The sequence below is a fragment of the Babylonia areolata genome, chromosome 10 (assembly GCF_041734735.1).
Source record: "Babylonia areolata isolate BAREFJ2019XMU chromosome 10, ASM4173473v1, whole genome shotgun sequence".
NCBI lineage: Eukaryota > Metazoa > Mollusca > Gastropoda > Neogastropoda > Buccinidae > Babylonia > Babylonia areolata.
The window spans coordinates 12,587,181-12,604,175 of NC_134885.1; the positions used below are offsets into that span (position 1 = coordinate 12,587,181).

At 38.1% G+C, this 16,995-nt stretch overlaps 2 protein-coding genes across 2 annotated transcripts in view; one reads left to right on the plus strand and one right to left on the minus strand.

Annotated features, from left to right (window-relative positions):
• LOC143286791 (2-amino-3-ketobutyrate coenzyme A ligase, mitochondrial-like) overlaps positions 1-7,761 on the minus strand; it is a 20,408-nt gene extending 12,647 nt beyond the window's left edge. The window contains exons 1-6 of the mRNA XM_076594576.1: positions 7,675-7,761; positions 5,966-6,189; positions 5,282-5,371; positions 4,331-4,550; positions 2,640-2,736; positions 673-759 (exon numbers count right to left, since the gene is read on the minus strand). Of these exons, the coding sequence (XP_076450691.1) occupies positions 673-759; positions 2,640-2,736; positions 4,331-4,550; positions 5,282-5,371; positions 5,966-6,189; positions 7,675-7,702 (746 nt within the window). The 5' untranslated portion in view covers positions 7,703-7,761. The remainder of the gene's footprint in view (positions 1-672; positions 760-2,639; positions 2,737-4,330; positions 4,551-5,281; positions 5,372-5,965; positions 6,190-7,674) is intronic.
• Positions 7,762-7,865: 104 nt separating this feature from the next.
• Positions 7,866-16,995, plus strand: part of LOC143286792 (condensin-2 complex subunit D3-L-like) — an 87,196-nt gene continuing 78,066 nt past the window's right edge. Inside the window, exons 1-7 of the mRNA XM_076594577.1 lie at positions 7,866-7,947; positions 10,075-10,233; positions 11,343-11,434; positions 12,369-12,441; positions 14,131-14,208; positions 15,525-15,634; positions 16,499-16,612. Of these exons, the coding sequence (XP_076450692.1) occupies positions 7,881-7,947; positions 10,075-10,233; positions 11,343-11,434; positions 12,369-12,441; positions 14,131-14,208; positions 15,525-15,634; positions 16,499-16,612 (693 nt within the window). The 5' untranslated portion in view covers positions 7,866-7,880. The remainder of the gene's footprint in view (positions 7,948-10,074; positions 10,234-11,342; positions 11,435-12,368; positions 12,442-14,130; positions 14,209-15,524; positions 15,635-16,498; positions 16,613-16,995) is intronic.

Sequence of the window (16,995 nt, forward strand, 5' to 3'; positions counted from 1 at the left end):
GTTCCACGTAACTTTGTTCTATTTTGAACTGGAATTAATCCTGGTACCTTTCGAAAGAAAATTATGACTCCCTGTCAGCTGTCAGGCTGGCCATTTTCCAGTGTTACTATGTGCATATTACAAATACAGAAGAATGGCAGATGATCTTCAATTCTGCTATGGAATGGAAGAGAGAAGGGTGTGACAATGGATCAAGGCAGCATGTCTGTTACAACTGCACCTCGTTTCATTTTATTGGCCGTACAAGTTCTTAGATTTATGTGGATGAAGAAGTAAGTTTGAATAACTAAAAACTTACCATGTGTCTATCTCTCTCTCTCTCTCTCTCTCTCTATCTATCTATCTTTAACACTATATGAATAAAGAAACAACACTGAATGTATCATAATTATTTCAAAGGTCATTGCTATTCCTACAATTTGTTTATCAGTATCTATCACTATCACTGTCACTATTCACATTATTACAACAACAAGATCAATAAATATTCACATTATTATGACAACAACAAGATCAATAACATCAACAAGAAACATACCATCAAACAAATTAGCAAAATTCACAAAAGCAACATCAGCAATACAAACACCAATCTCAAACTTGCGATGCATGTGCTGTTATGCTTGTAATACAAAAACAATCACTGATACTGATATCACACAAGCACATTACCTTCCAGTTTTGCCAAAAAACCCTGTGGCATGGCACTCATCGGTGAAAACAAGAGCATTGTACTGATCTGCCAGATTGCAAATATCCCTGAAATTGAAACACATGACACAAAACTTATTACTTAAAGATTCAATAAATGAATAAAAATCATTTATCTTATAATGCACACAGAGGAAAAGAATGATACAAAACTTATTATCATTCAATGATTCAATCTATAAATAATAATATATCTTTCAGTATATTTAGAAGAAAAGAATAGTCCAGTGTTGACATTTTGATGTTTTATTCTGAATTCATTGCTGTACATGGCTGACCAACGCAGGTATTATACAGCATCACTTCCACTTGATCCACTTCTCCAGGATCACTTTCTTCAACCAACCCCGTCTTTTTTCAAACAAGTGGAGAAAAAACGGGTCAAAGAATGCCACAAGCAGGACTTGTCTTTTCTGACAAACTCAAAATCATTTAAAACAAACAGAAAATTAGAATACCTATCCCTAATTACTGCTAAGTTTGAAAGACAAAACTCATATCAATATGAAATCAACATGATGTTTTTCATAAAGATTTTTTTCAGCCAAATCATAAGTACAAGGATATTATGATTCTGAAACAGAGTGTTCACTGTTATCATTTATCCATCCCTACCCCCCCAGGCCCCTCCCCCTCCACACACACACACAATACCCATTCCAGACAAAATCAAATGCATACCCTTCTGTGCAGAAATAAAGCACACACACAGTGTCACAGACAGACACACTCACATACACCTTTACATGCACGCTCATACATGTCACACACACACAAAATTGCACCAATACACGCTCAAACAACACAATACCCAACACATAACCACACACAGACACAAACATGCATAATACCCAACACACAACCATACACAGACACAAACGTGCATAACACACAACTTCATACTGACACAAACATACACAACACAAACTGTACACAACATGCATAACACACAACCCTACACAGACACAAACATGCACAATGCACACCACACAGGACAACAAACTGACACAAACATACACAATACACAACAACCGTACACAGACACAAACATGCACAATACCAACACACACAACTACACACTGACACAAACATACACGATGCACAACCACATGCAGACACCAACATACACAACACATAACCACACATAGACACATACATGCACAATACAGAACACAACCACACACAGACACACACATTCACAATACAAACACAAAACCACACGCACACACATGCGTAATACACAATAGACAACCATACACAGACACACACATGCACAATACACAACCATACACAGACATACACATGCATAATACCGAACCATACACATACACAAACATACACAATGCATAAAACATAACCATACACAAACATGCACAATACAAACACACACAAACAGGCACAATACACAACCACAGACACAAACATGCACAATACACAACAACACAAAAATGCACAATACACAACACACAACCATACACACTCTCTCTCTCTCTCTCTCTCTCACACACACACACACACATACAGATTCTAACAGAATTGCAGCCAAGGCTGGCGAAATTTCTTCACAGATGTCTCTCTTCTTAATATGCTCATGTTTATGTTTCATTGTGTCTTATAAATTAAGGTTTTACGACAATAAAAAAATATTCTATTCTATTCACACACACACACACACACACACACACACACACACACACACACACACACACACACACACACACACACACACACACATGCACTCGCACACACATACACACACACACACTCGCACACACACACACACACACACACTCGCACACACATATACACACACACACACACACACTCGCACACACACACACACACACACACTCGCACACACATACACACACACACACACACACACACACACACACACACACACACACACACACACCCATCCTTCGGACCTGAGGGGAGCAACATTGCCGTCCATGCTGAAAACACCATCAGTAACAATGAGGCGCTGTCGCTGTTGCATGCTGCCCTTCAGCTGAGCCTCCAGGTCTGCAGAAAAAACGACAGTATCACTATCACTATCAGTATCAGTAGCTCAAGGAGGCGTCACTGTGTTCGGTCAAATCCATATATGCTACACCACATCTGCCAAGCAGATGAGTGACCAGCAGCGTAACCCAACGTGCTTAGTCAGGCCTTGAGAAAAAAAAAGAAGATAAATACATAAAACTACTACTACTACTATTTAAAAAGCGCAAAATCTTGATTAAGTCAACTCTAGGCGCACACACACACACACACACAAAAAAGAAAATAAAAGATGATAAATAAGCAAATAAATGTAAAACATGCAGACACACGTTCACACACACACACACACATGCATAACAGATATGCCGTGGAAGCTGTGATGTGTAGCCTAAGAATGAGTATGTGGAGGAGGGGATGGGGGGGGGGGGGGTGCAGGGTAATGTGTGTGTGTGTGTGTGTGTGTGTGTGTTTGTGTGTTAGTGCTCATGTCCGTTTATGTGTATTTGATCGTGCTTTCATATCTGAGAAAAAACAACAACGACGAATCAGTCAAAAAAAATCAAACAACCCTGCATTCCCCTTCCTACTGTCCTACAGAGTCTCTGGGAGTAATTAATGACAACCGTGTGCTGGGTCTCCTCTGGTGTGTGGCCTCCTGGCAACCTAACACCGATAGTTCCCTGTACTGCTGGTGCTGAGTGATACTGCAGCAGATGAACTTGGGTGTGGATGTGGATGAGGGACTCAGGATGAGCGGCGTGGGAGTAACGCCACGGAAACAGTTGACGTCTAAGAGGCACTGAAAGGGTAAAGGGCGTTCAGGCGCAGGCACACCTGCACATTTGTTGACCAGGGAGACTGGAAAAACTTCCACCCTTTACCACTATCAGGATCAAACAAAAAAGTTCCAAGACTGAAAGTTTTACCTGTTAAACTCCATATCAGAGTCTTTCCAAATAGAATACAATACACAGTTAAGACACTAAGAGAGGAAATATTCTGACCTAGAAGAAATCCAAAACCCAAAACACTAAATTTAAAGAGTAACTCTAAAGAGAAATCTACCTCTTCCCATGCCTTGTGGAGTGCTTGACTGCAATCAAAGTGACCACTGACCATTACGTCCGAAAAGGAATGACTGCAGTCATAGTAAGCTATGGCCATTATATCCAAAAAGGACTGACTGCAATCACAGAAAGTTACTGATGTTTCATCCTGAGAAGAATCACTGCAATTATAGTGAGTGATGGCCATTTTTTTTTCTAAGAAGAATGACTAGTTCCTGCCAGGACTAGTATCCAAATGCAGAACAGAACCCAAACACATGAATGAATCAGTTCCCAAAAATGAGGAAACTGCTTCCTATGTACTAAAAAAAACCTGCATGAAATTCTGCAGGAGCACCGAGCGAACAGGATAAAGAACTTTTCAGGAATATGTTTATAATGTAAAACATTCCCTTTCTTTTACACAAGAGAAAATAAAACCACAAACTGATGGCATTTCTGATAAGAATAGTTCTCACAAACATGAAAACACTGACATAATTTACATCTCCCCCCACCCCACAGGTCGAAAACTGAGAATGTGTACTTCCTCTCTGGAAACTTACCTCCCATGTCTCTGTGCTTGTATCTCAGTCGCTGAGCCTTGCAGAGACGAATACCATCAATGATGGAGGCATGGTTGAGCTCATCGGAGATAACCGCATCATCCGGAGTCAAAAGCACTTCAAAGATGCCAGCATTTGCATCAAAACAACTGATGTATAAAATGGCATCCTCCTTCCCATGGAAACGGGCTATCTTTTCTTCCAGCTCTTTGTGTATATCCTGCAGGCAGGGACAAAAGAGGGTACCTACATAGTGACATACACATAGACACATGCACATGCAAATGCGATATCAGCCATAAGAATTTACCTTGCTAATCCACATCACAATTTTTTTTTCCTCTAAGGAGTGGACAGGTAATTACTGTAACAAAGAGGAAAGAAAAACTGGTGTAAAAAAGGCCAACAACTTTTAACTCTGCATGTACATCAATAAATAGTTTCATGAATTAAGTCTACTGGACTGAAAGTCTGTACAAGGAGATGAATGCATTGGTGTAATTCAGACAAGGGATTAAAGTTGACTGTGGGATGGATGGATGGACGGATGAATGAATGGATGTGTGTGAATGTTTGTGCGTGAGAGAGAGAGAGGGGGGGGGGGGCGAGAGACAGAGAGAGAGAGAGAGAGAGAGAGAGAGACAGAGAGAGAGAGAGAGAGAGAGAGAGACTATGCGTGTTAGATGTGTGTGTGTGTGTGTGTGTGTGTGTGTGTGTGAAACACGAACAGAAATAGCGACACTCAGACAGCGTCATGGATCCAACAGACAAACCCACTTTGCATTTGATTCAGGCATCAGTACAAAGGCTGTAAGTTGATGAAAAGTGAAGAAAGATATGCTGTCTTGTGCAGTAAAAACTTTTGCAAGAGAAACAAATAACCACAAGGGATTCCCTCTACCTCTGTGTCTGTGATACAACAAAACCATCCACACACAAACACTCACAAACCTGAGTGCCGCAGATGAACCTGACAGAGCTGAGACCAGCTCCATGCGTATCCAGAGCTTTCTTCCCTGCTTCAATCACTGCAGGATGGCTCTGGAAAAGGCAATAAACACTTTCGTTAGTGGCATTGTCACAAATGGTTTCTTCAAACAGGAAAATAGATTAAATTCAGACAACAGTACTTTGTATCTAAAAAATGAAAAACTAAAAAAAATTAAACAATACTAAAAGTTTCCAGCTTCTTCTTCTTGTTATTTTTGTCTTGGTCTTCCACAAAGAAGGGGGGACGTTTGTTTCAACTGATTGTCATTTCACCCTCCAGAGACTCATCTGTCATCAGGCTTGCGGTCTCTGGTAGATAACTGCAGAGGTAAGTTTCCGGCACAAGCAGATTTTCTCTGCAGCTGGCAACCAGGGATTAGCAAGCTTGATGAGTCCTAAAAGAATGAAATGGCCCACACTTGCTCTGGTTGCAGTCAAACACTGTAGATTTCTGTGAAGCACCAAGGCTGGAGAAAAACTGAGCACCCATAAATATGTTTGTTTTGTCTCTCGTTTAAGAACTGTCAGATTTCTTCCAAACTGGTTTATATACACATACACCTAAACATGAACATACGCTCATGAAAACATTCATGCACAGACTTAAAAATAAAACAAGAAAGAAGCACATGAAATAGCACATACTGAGAGACCGAGGTAGTTGTTGGCACAGAAGTTCAGAATGCCTTTGGTTTGCCCCTGGACGCTGATTGTGGGTCCTTGAGCTGACACAATGACTCGTTCTGACTTCCATGTACCTGCCTCTTTGATGGCACTTATCTCCCCTGCCAGAATGGCTCTGGAATCGGCCATTGCTGATGAACGTCTGTGCCATGCAGACACACGTGGAGCAACATTTCTGAAAATTCCTGTAAAAAAATGCTTCAATATCAAACCAAAAAAAAGATGAGATAAGCATCGGTCTATGTATTTGAACAATTTCATTATATTCGTATGACCTGAACTGTTCACACCTTACATGACCTGAACTGTTCACACTTTATACAACATCAACTGTTCACACTTTATTATCTCAAATGTTCACACTTTATACAACATCAACTGTTCACACTTTATTATCTCAACTGTTCACACTTTATACTTTGCTATCTCAACTGTTCACACTTCATTATCTCAACTGTTCACACTTTATACAACATCAACTTTTCACACTTCATACGGTCACTACTGTTCAAACCAGTTCTTTATCATCATTCAATATGACCTGAACTGTTGAGTACATAAACGTAATGACCACCTTATCTAATCAGTGATGAACAAAATAAATATTGAATCAAACCACTGAATTAAACCAAACTGGACTGAACATGTGATGTGCGTCCTCATTGGCATGGAAGTGCTTTGTGTCCTCATACAAAGGCAACATATGCTGTGTTTTCTCACTAAGAACAGGTTCGTTTATTCATTTACAGTCTGTTCATCTAAGAAGATGATACTAGAATTGTGAATAAATAAAGCCAACCAGATGATCGGAATAATTATGAGAACATTTAACCTATATATTTCTTAAACTGTATAAAGCACTGGTTAGATCACAAGTGGAATATGGTAATATTGTGTGGCACCCATACCTCAAGAGACAATCTATAGCTATAGAAAATGTACAAAGAAGAGCAACTAAGTTATTAAAAGAATGCAAATGTATGAGCTATCAACAGAGACAAGATACTTAAATCTGCATTCATTAAAGGGTAGAAGGCAAAGAGGGGATTTAATAGAAACATACAAAATGTTAAATTGCTATAATGAAGTCAATGTGAATAATATTTTTAGAATGTCAGATTATGAGAGTACAAGAAATTCCATGATGAAAAATTGTAAAGAGCACTGTAATACTAACCTAAGAAAAAAATTCATCAGCTAATAGAATTGTACAAATATGGAAATTGGAAGGCACTACCTGTCGAAACTAAACATGCACAAAATACTAATGTGTTCAAGTATCTCACTGACATGAACATTAATTTAAAAGAAAAATTTATTGACTTTGACCAGTGAATTACAGTACATGTGAAAGAAAACATATGTGTATCCCACAAATAAACGGAGACCGATCTATTGAAGGGGACATAAAAAAGGCCATGAGGCCTAGGCAGTCAAATGCCAGTCCCTACACTACTACAGTGTTCTAAACAAATTTTCTTTACTGAGTTCCTTGTACTATCATCTGAGTTCCTTGTGCATGGCACACAACTGGAAGATCCGCAATTTCATTCTGTCGCATTGTCATTTGAGCTCAGTAACTTGCAAGCATCTTTAAATCAATGTGGTTTTTATACCTAAGCTGAAAAAGCTTCGAAAAACAAAGAACTTTTGTCGGGAACACGTCAAACCTGGACGAAAAACCAAAGAAGTCTGCATGTTGTCAATGTCAAACACGTTGCGTCGATGGTCGACAGCCTGTCGTGTGAAGGTGTGGTGTTTTCTATGGGTTTTCAGCCAATCAATAGGATGCAGTCGTCCAGTAACCTTTCACCTTGACTGAGGAAGTAAAGCCATGCAAGGCCGTTCTGTTCAACTCTGGGCGGCAAACTCGAAGATGGCGGAGTTGGTAAATAAAACACTGGAGACAGTGTCTGCTCTACCTCTGCAAACACTCGAGGAAGGTAGATTATCAGATGAAATTTGAACGCAAATTTGAGTTCACAGTACAGTGGCCAAAAGACAAATGTGTCGACATCAGTGCCGTATCACTCTCGCTCTGGCTCTGTACTCCTCTAATGTGTCGACTAAGTCATGTGTCTGTGTGTGTGTGTGTGTGTGACTGTGTATCATGTATGTGTGTGGAAGGGGTGGGGGTAGCTTGTGTGTGTGTGCGTGTGTGTGTGTTATAATCGCAGCCTTCATCTTGTCTCTAGAGTCTGTTTATCGTGAACGTCTCCACGTCTGCATGCTTTCTCTCTCGTCATTTCTCTGTTTTCGTCTGTGGGCAGACCTTTTGTCTGCCTTGTACATAGTGTCATTTGAACTCGAAGTTTCTTTTGTTTGTCAACGTTATGACATGTTTTTGCCTCTTTCAATAACATTGTATTGCATTTCAACAAAATTTTTTGGGGAAAAAAACTGGACTTGTTATTCCTGTGACTTGTGTCACATTTTCTGCAGTCAACGGATCTGGCCCCAAGTATCTTTCTGAACTCATCCATATCTATACCCCGTCTCGCCAGCTCCGTTCTTCCTCTGATACTCGACTTCTCAGGATACCTCACGTCAGAAGTAAGACCTATGGATACAGATCGTTTTCTTTTCAATCGCCAAAGATGTGGAACAAGCTCCCTGATAACCTCCGTCATTCTGATTCCCTCGCATCTTTTAAATCTCGTCTCAAAACTCACCTTTTCCCACAGCAATAAGTTCAGTTGTGGCAAGTCCACTTCCTTTTCCTTCCTTTCCTTGACTATGTGTGTATACATATGTATGTGTACATAACTACATGCATGTATATGAATGTGTATTGTGTGTGCGTGTGTTTATGTAAGTTTGTTCCTGCCTATGTGTGCGTATGTGTTAGGGTAGCTGTTAGATACACATGTATGTTAAAATGTATGTATGCAGTGTGTGTGTGTGTGCGTGCGTGCGTGCGTGCGTGTGTGTGTGTGTGTGGTCACATTTTGGTGTGTGTATGTAACATAGATATAATGTTTTATGTTATCAAAAGCGTTTTTGTAAAGCACCTAGAGCAGATTTCTGGATAGTGTGCTATATAAGTATCCATTATTATTATTATTATTATTTAATTTCCATGTAATACATACTAAGAATGTGTGCATGAAAACGATGCACCATATGGCATTATTATTATAGATTTTGTCAAATGCACTAGAAGTCCTACAAGTTATGAGGAAACATTTTTTGCTTGTGTCATATTTTTGTGTCCAGTATAATGCACTTTGCATTACACAATGTCACAAGCATTATTGACATGCAAATATACACATTATCCATACACAACATGGAAATTATTAACTTTTGTTTTCTTTCCTCCAAATATGCCTGAAAGTGTAAAGGAACTGTATTCAACCAATTTTGATTTTTGTCTCCAATATCCACTTTGTGTGACTAGCACTGGAGAATGAACCATATATTGATATAATAATAATAATAATAATGGTATTTATATAGCGCTGAATCTTGTGCAGAGACAAACAAAGTGCTTTCGCACCAGTCATTCACACGCATGCATTACTCTAAAACTGGAAAAACTGAAGACAAGGAAGAGGCAGAGAAGGGAAGCTATTTTGGGAAGAGGTGGGTTTAAAGGCCAGACTCGAAAGAGCTGAGTGTGGAGACATGACAAAGCGAAAGAGGAAGTTCATTCCAATTGCAAGGTCCAGAGACAGAGAAAGAACGGTGGCCAACAGTCGAGTGTTTGAATCTGGGTATGCATAAACAGAGTGGATCTGAAGCCGATCGTAGTATATATATATATATATATATATATATATATATATATATATTTATATATATATATATATATTTATATATATGATATATATGTTCACATAGGTGGTTGACAATAGGTTAAACATCTGCGTCTCTGATCCTCATCTTTTTTTTTTTCTTTGTGTGTGTGTTTTGCTATATGTGGGATCAGTCCGCATGTTTTGTTTTTCTTGTGTTTTTTTCTGCTTATGTGTCAAGTATCCCTAGGGATCAGTGTGCATGTTTTTAATGCATGCCTCCATGAAACTGATGTGAAAATGAAGTCACACAGCTGTGTTATAATTTTACAGACTGGGTGAAGGAATGTTGGGATAATCATTTTCTTGATCTGACTCCACTGCCTCTTCAAACGGAAAACCTTCTGCGGGAGGAAAGCTTCTTCATACATCAGCTGGAAAAGCTGCATGATGTTGCTAAAAAGTGGCAGCATTCTGAGTCAGACACAGACGGTAAGATTTAGCCTATTGCCGTATTGGAATTCCCATTATCTGGTTATTATTTGTTCTTTTATTTTGTTTTGTAAGATGTGACAGTGCTTCTTTTTGTATTTTATATTTTTGCAGTTACTGTGCATTATTGTATACTGTGCTGACTATAGCTTTGTGTATTTTGTCAAAATCTTTGTGAGGAGGTGTTACTAGATTTGTTGGAGGATGCCATTTGAGTTTTAAATGATTTTGAGTTTGTAATTCCAGTGATTGCACACTTAAAAAACAAAACCCACTGTGTTGCACAATCAGCACTTTTATGTATAAAATATGTATACAGCTAATACTGGTATGGGACAGTATACTGTTTATCCAAGAAAAAGGTGTGCCCAATTATGAAATCAGTGATGAAATATAACATGTACAATTACTTCTTTTATAAAGAACCTTCTGCTATTTTTTTCTTGAAAGTTGCACCCAGAGTCTGCATAGACTCATTAGATTATGGTCATGTCTGCCAGCAGCAAATATTGATAAGTAAGATTTACTAATCTAGTGATTGCTTTCGTCAGGTATGAAAGGTGTTCGAAGTTTTGTTTATTTTATTTTCATCTAATTTTTTAATTACTTTATTTATTGCTTGTTTTGTTTGTTTTTTGTTGTTCTTTTTTTACTTTCTTTTGAAATTACCCCCCTATCTTCTGCCCTTTTTTCTTCCCTTTTTCTATCTTTCTTTCTGTCAGCCTCTGTTGGAAGCTCTTCTAGTTTCTATCTTTCTTTCTGTCAGCCTCTGTTGGAAGCTCTTCTAGTTTCTATCTTTCTTTCTGTCAGCCTCTGTTGGAAGCTCTTCTAGTTCTGTTACTCATTTTTACTGCTGCTACTACTTCTACTGCTGCTACCACCACCAAAAGTTTGAGAGAAAAAAAGACTTTTGTCATCAGCAGAGATATCCCTTCCAAATTAGGGTTATTTCTCATTATATATTGGATTGGAAACCACACTTGATGATATTATTATTGCTGTAGTAACACCAGCGTTACCAGCCAACAGCCCACTTAAAACATCAGCAGGAGGCAGAAAAACAAAAATACTACTTTGTGACGTTTTACTGTTTTGTTTTCACTTTTCAGGATTGTGGACGTCGTTGCTGGAGAACAATGTGTCCCACAAGGCCCTTGTTGCTCTACTGGCCTATCTCATGCCCATGGAACACAACAATAAGGTGAGTGGACATAATCAGCGTTCATTTTACGCCTGTGCCTTGCACAGATTTTTGGTGCACTGCCTTTGAGAATGACCCACAGAAATCCAGATATACTGGTTACGAATTTCTTATGTGGGTCACTCCGCTTGTGTAACAGCCAGTTATTCCAACACAGGTAGTATGACTCATCTTTATATAAAACTTATGTATGAAATTTGCATCTTTGCTGTTACAGTCAATTTGAAGTCACATACTTTTTTACTCAGACAAACAGGCACATAATTCAGGTGTGTAAATGGTGTTTGTCAGAAACAAACAGAAAAGCAAGGGCAAGAAACATAACTGTGATAACAGTTTGAACTTCCAAATAAACAGGCACATAGTTCAAGTATGTATATATGGTAATAGTTTGAAGCAAGCAAGCAGAAAACCAAGGGCAAGAAGCGTGCCACAACAAAAGACAAAGCTGATCATCTGGACACACAAGCAGTAGTCATTCCTTAGACCGATTTTAAAATGATAAATAAGTGTACATGACTGAAGTCTGACCACATGTTTTTCTTGACTCCACTCTTTACTGAAAAAAAGATCTGTTATTTGGGGAATTGTCATAAGCATACACATTAATGAATGGAAGTTTATAAGTGATGTGTTTGAAATGAAATAGTAAGGAACCATAGACCTTGGCAATGACCCATAAATAGTTAGACAGATCGGTCAATTTTCCCATCCTCCAAGTTTAGATACTGTGTAATATACCACACTTCAGATTAAAGCACATGTACAGGCAGTGAGAATGCCACAAACTCATCAAACATTAGAAGAAAAATTGATCCATAGGACTCAGACTGACTGACATATAGCTTGTGTGAGTTATTAGGATTTTGATGTGATGTGATGCGACGTACTGTGTGTACGAGTAATGTGTTCTCTGTCTGTCCATTTCTTTCAGGCGTTTCGTGGTCCGAAGAAGGAAGCTGCATTCATTGCTGCCACATTATATCTCAACCTTGTTGGCTTGCCAGGTATTCACAGTTATAAGTTATAATAATAACTGGACATTTATCAACGCTTTCCTTATTGCATGAAGCGCTTTACAATCCACATACACATGCATGCAAAACACTCAGTCCTCAACTCACAGTCATGCACAATAAACATATATATGCACATATGAACTCGAACGTACAATACAAACATACATACATACATGCGTCCGTGTTATGAATGTTATCCTGTTGCAGAACAATTTCCCATAGCCCTCGTAATGTTGTCCTGTCACTTATATAAGTATGGATTTCTTAGTTTCACTGCTGTGTGTTTGTATAGAATGACATTTTATTTTCATCAAACCTGAAATGGTTGTTCAAACACAAACCAAGCAGTTTAAAGCAAACACATATTTAACTGTTGAACATTGCCATCAATAATCATAAATAAATCACATGGAAGTACATTAAAAAAAAAAAAATCTGTTATCTTGTATGCTCAGATCATGATTTGTACAAAAATCCATAAAGTATATTTCATCTTTGACTGTTTTGAGCATTTTAAATCTTCATTCACATTGACCTTTTTCAAATTCTGTTGCCAAATAATGCATGCACGTGAGGTTGTATGAGTGTGTTTTCAGAACTGTGCTGGGATGGTGAGAGGGGAGAGGAGAGGGGGTAGGAATTAGTGTGTGGGTGATGGTTCAAGTGCAGGTGCTTTGTCTGAAATTCATTGTAAAAGGCCCTGTAACATTCATGTATTATAGGATAGACACCATACCAGTTTTCATTGTCTTCGCCTCGTATTAATCTTCAGTCACAACAGGTTTCATTTTGTCATATATCCAGGCTGCTCTCCCGAGGGAGAGAGCATCACCATACTCTGGTAGAACATTTCTCCTTTTTTCTGTTTGCATAAATATGATTATTTGTTTACCTATTATAGTGTTTTTTTGTATATGATTTAGGCAGAGACAATTCTTTGTTGTTGTATGTTGTTTTATATGCACCAGGTGCATACTGCTCACTGGATCTTGTTTTATCATCTTATCTGAAAGACTAACATTCAGTCCACCAGAGAAAGTGCAGTGGAGTGTGATGTAAAAATCCTGTCACTTGTTGACTGCAGTGCAGATTTAGAATTCCGAAGTCATACTCCTAGCATCTGTAGTACACAGGGTTTGGGGACATGGCCAGTCACAACAATTGTAACTGATGAAACATGCTCAGCCATAATTCTATCAGTATCAGTCGCTCAAGGAGGCGTCACTGCGTTCGGACAAATCCATATACGCTACACCACATCTGCCAAGCAGATGCCTGACCAGCAGCGTAACCCAACGCACTTAGGCCTTGAGGGGAAAAAAAATCTAATTCTTGTCCACTTTTCAAGACAGATGTATACACACACATTTTTGACAGTATAATGGCCACTCATACTGTTGTATAACATGGAGTTGTTTTAGCATTTCCACTTTCCGTGTGTATGTATGTGTGCACATGCATGATTTTTCATGTCAACATGTTCATGTGTGTTTGTGTGCATCCTTGATTATTGAAGTTTACATCTGTGTGTGTGTGTGTGTGTGTGTGTGTGCATCCTTGATTATTGAAGTCCACATGTGCGTGTATGTGTATGTGTGCATGCTTGATTATTCAAGTCTACATGTTCATGTGTGTGTGTGCATGCATGATTATTCATGTGTGTGTGTGTGTGTATAGGGAGTCGTGCCTTCAAAGTGTACAGTCCTGACTTGCTGATGCGGGCGGTCAATTTGCTCAAAGGCAACACGTCTCTTGGTAAGTGCCTGTGCCCTTCGTCTGCTTCAGCCTCAAGCCAAACCATACACTGCATGCCAGCTGTTTGTGATTATACTTTTGACAGTTAATTTTATTGACTCACTTGTGTAAACAAAGTGAGTCTATGTTTTAACCTGGTGTTCGGTTGTCTGTGTGTCCGTGGTAAACTTTAACATTGACATTTTCTCTGCAAATACTTTGTCAGTTGACACCAAATTAGGCATAAAAATAGGAAAAATTCAGTTCTTTCCAGTCATCTTGTTTAAAACAATATTGCACCTCTCTCTGGGAGGGGCACAAAAAAAAGAAAAAGAAAAAAGAAGCCTAATTATATGCAAACTGCATTTACTGTTATATTTATATCTTTTGTATTCTCTAAACTTGGCACTTTGATCTGATATTCTGACCCAACAACAAGAGCAGTCATTATTATCATTTTTTGTTCAAACAGGAACTTCTTTTGCTAAGCATGGAAGTTTTATTTATTTTGCAAATGTTTTGGTGCAGATAGAAAGAAGGGAAATTACTCTGTAATTAATGCTAGGGGACTTAATTTGCTTTAAACTGATCTTTCTCATCTTAAACATTACATTTTGAAATTATACTCAATACATAAAAAGCTTGGATTTTTTTTTTTTTTTTAAGTGTATCACAAGTGAGTCTTGAAGGCCTTGCCTCTCTTGTTATATCTTGAGAAACTTTGGAATGCAGATGGCAGAAATAAAGATATGCAACACGTCTCTTGGTAAGTCCCTTCGTCTACTTCAGCCTCAAGTCCACTAGCTGCCGTGTCATGATGAATGAAAAATTGAATGTATGTGTGATCATGTTAGCAAATGAACAGTAAGTGCGTGTGTGTGTTTGAGTGTGTGGGCGTGAATGTGTACGTTTGTCTTTGTTTGCTTGTTTTATAATGTGTGTGTTTGTGTGTGAGTACGTATGTACATGATAATGTACCAATTGTTCTTTTTATTGCTTTGTTACTTTTAATAGACTATTCCAGTTACTATTCTTATCCGTCGTTCTTATTTTATTTTATTTCATTTTAATTTTTTATTTCTGTGTATTGTGTCGTTCTGTATTTTTATGTTTTGTGTCGTTAAATGAGCAGAATTGTAAAAAGGCCTTTACTGCGCCTAATTCTTTACCCATTAAAGATTCAATCAATCAATCAAGCCAACCCATATCCTGCATGCCAGCCATTTGTGCTCACACTTTTAACAGTCAATTTCATTACATCTCGAGAGACTTTGGAATGCAGATGGCAGAAACTGAAAACAAGCTTGTCAGTGATACCTTTTCTTCTTGCTGTGCAGGTCAGTCAGGCACCAAAAAGCGAGGCACGCAGGCCGTGACCTCCAGCCAAAGGTCACAGTCGCAGCCCAACAAAAGGAGTCGCAACGCGGCGCAGATTATGCCGTCACAGGTGGTTTTAAAAGCTATTTTAGTTGTTTATGTGCTTTGTGTTCTACGTTTGGCAAAACAAGTGACAAGAGTTGTACCTGTTTGTCTCCTCAGATATTCTATACAGTAAAGAGAAAGAGAACAAAATTAAAAAAAAAAAAAAAACATGCAGAGATAAGTTAGCATAATCTAGTCCAAGAGCAGTTATGTTTGATTTAAACTGGTGGTGTAGAAAGTTCACTGAAACTAATGCAACCAAATATTTGCCAAGGTTTTTTTTGTTATTGTTGTGTTGTTGTTTTTACTTTTGTGGTAAATGGTTATATATGCTTGTACGTGAAAGTGTATACTCCTTCATAGGTTGTGTAAACTGCACTTTTATAACGATAACGATTGTGTTTTTATGACCATTTTGTATGTTTTTACTTCCATTTAGTGTTGATTTGATTCATTTTAAGTATTGGATATGTAAAGCGCTTAAAGCTTGCTTCCACTATATCAAAAGTATAATAATGATTCAGATTGTTATAAATGTGGTGGCAGAAAAGTCAAAAGATAAAGATGTAGACAGCCTATTCAGCTCAAGAGTTCAGAAAAGATAGATTTTTGCCTTGCAGCGTTTGCCACATGCCACTATGATAATGATAAGAACAGAGGCCATGGTAATAGTGACAACAGAGACATTTATTAGATTGTTGGTGAGAACATGTTTGTTTTGAGATTACCATGTCTTTTGTGACATTCATTTTCTTTGTAGGAAATTTTTTTTTTTTTCTGCTGGTTCAAAAATGATTGTTATACTGAGAAACTAAGGGGCTGTTTCTTTGTTCTGTAATATTGAGGAGTGTTTCATATACTTTTAATGATCTTTCTCTTTCATTTACAGAACTCCTCAAATGATATTGAAGGTGATGAAAGTGATGACGACGAAGAAGGTGATGTCGACTTGGCCCCAAGCCGCGTTCAGCGTTTTCATTCACTGTATATAAATCTCCTCACAGTAAGTGCTGCTTTAATCTGCACAAGAAAAAGAAGAAAGGAAAGTGAGAAAAACAGTTCAGGTGAACTCATACTTTCTTTTTAGACACTTTGCTGGTCAAACTCAAAGGCTTACACCCAATTATTCAAATTGTTTGTGTTTATTATTTTATGTGTGTCTGTATGTCATTTCGTGTATGTGTGCTTGCATGTGTTATATAATTCTGCTGTTGTGAAATTGCTTACTTAATGAGAAGTTTATTTTTTAGAAAAAAGAAAAGATTTAACGAAAAGTTTATTTTTTTAGGAAAAAAAGTTTCTCCCTTACAGAAGCCCAGTCAGTTGTGAATGTTATTGAAGAAAAAAAAAGGAAAAAGAGAAGGGGACGTGGAAATGTAATGATTA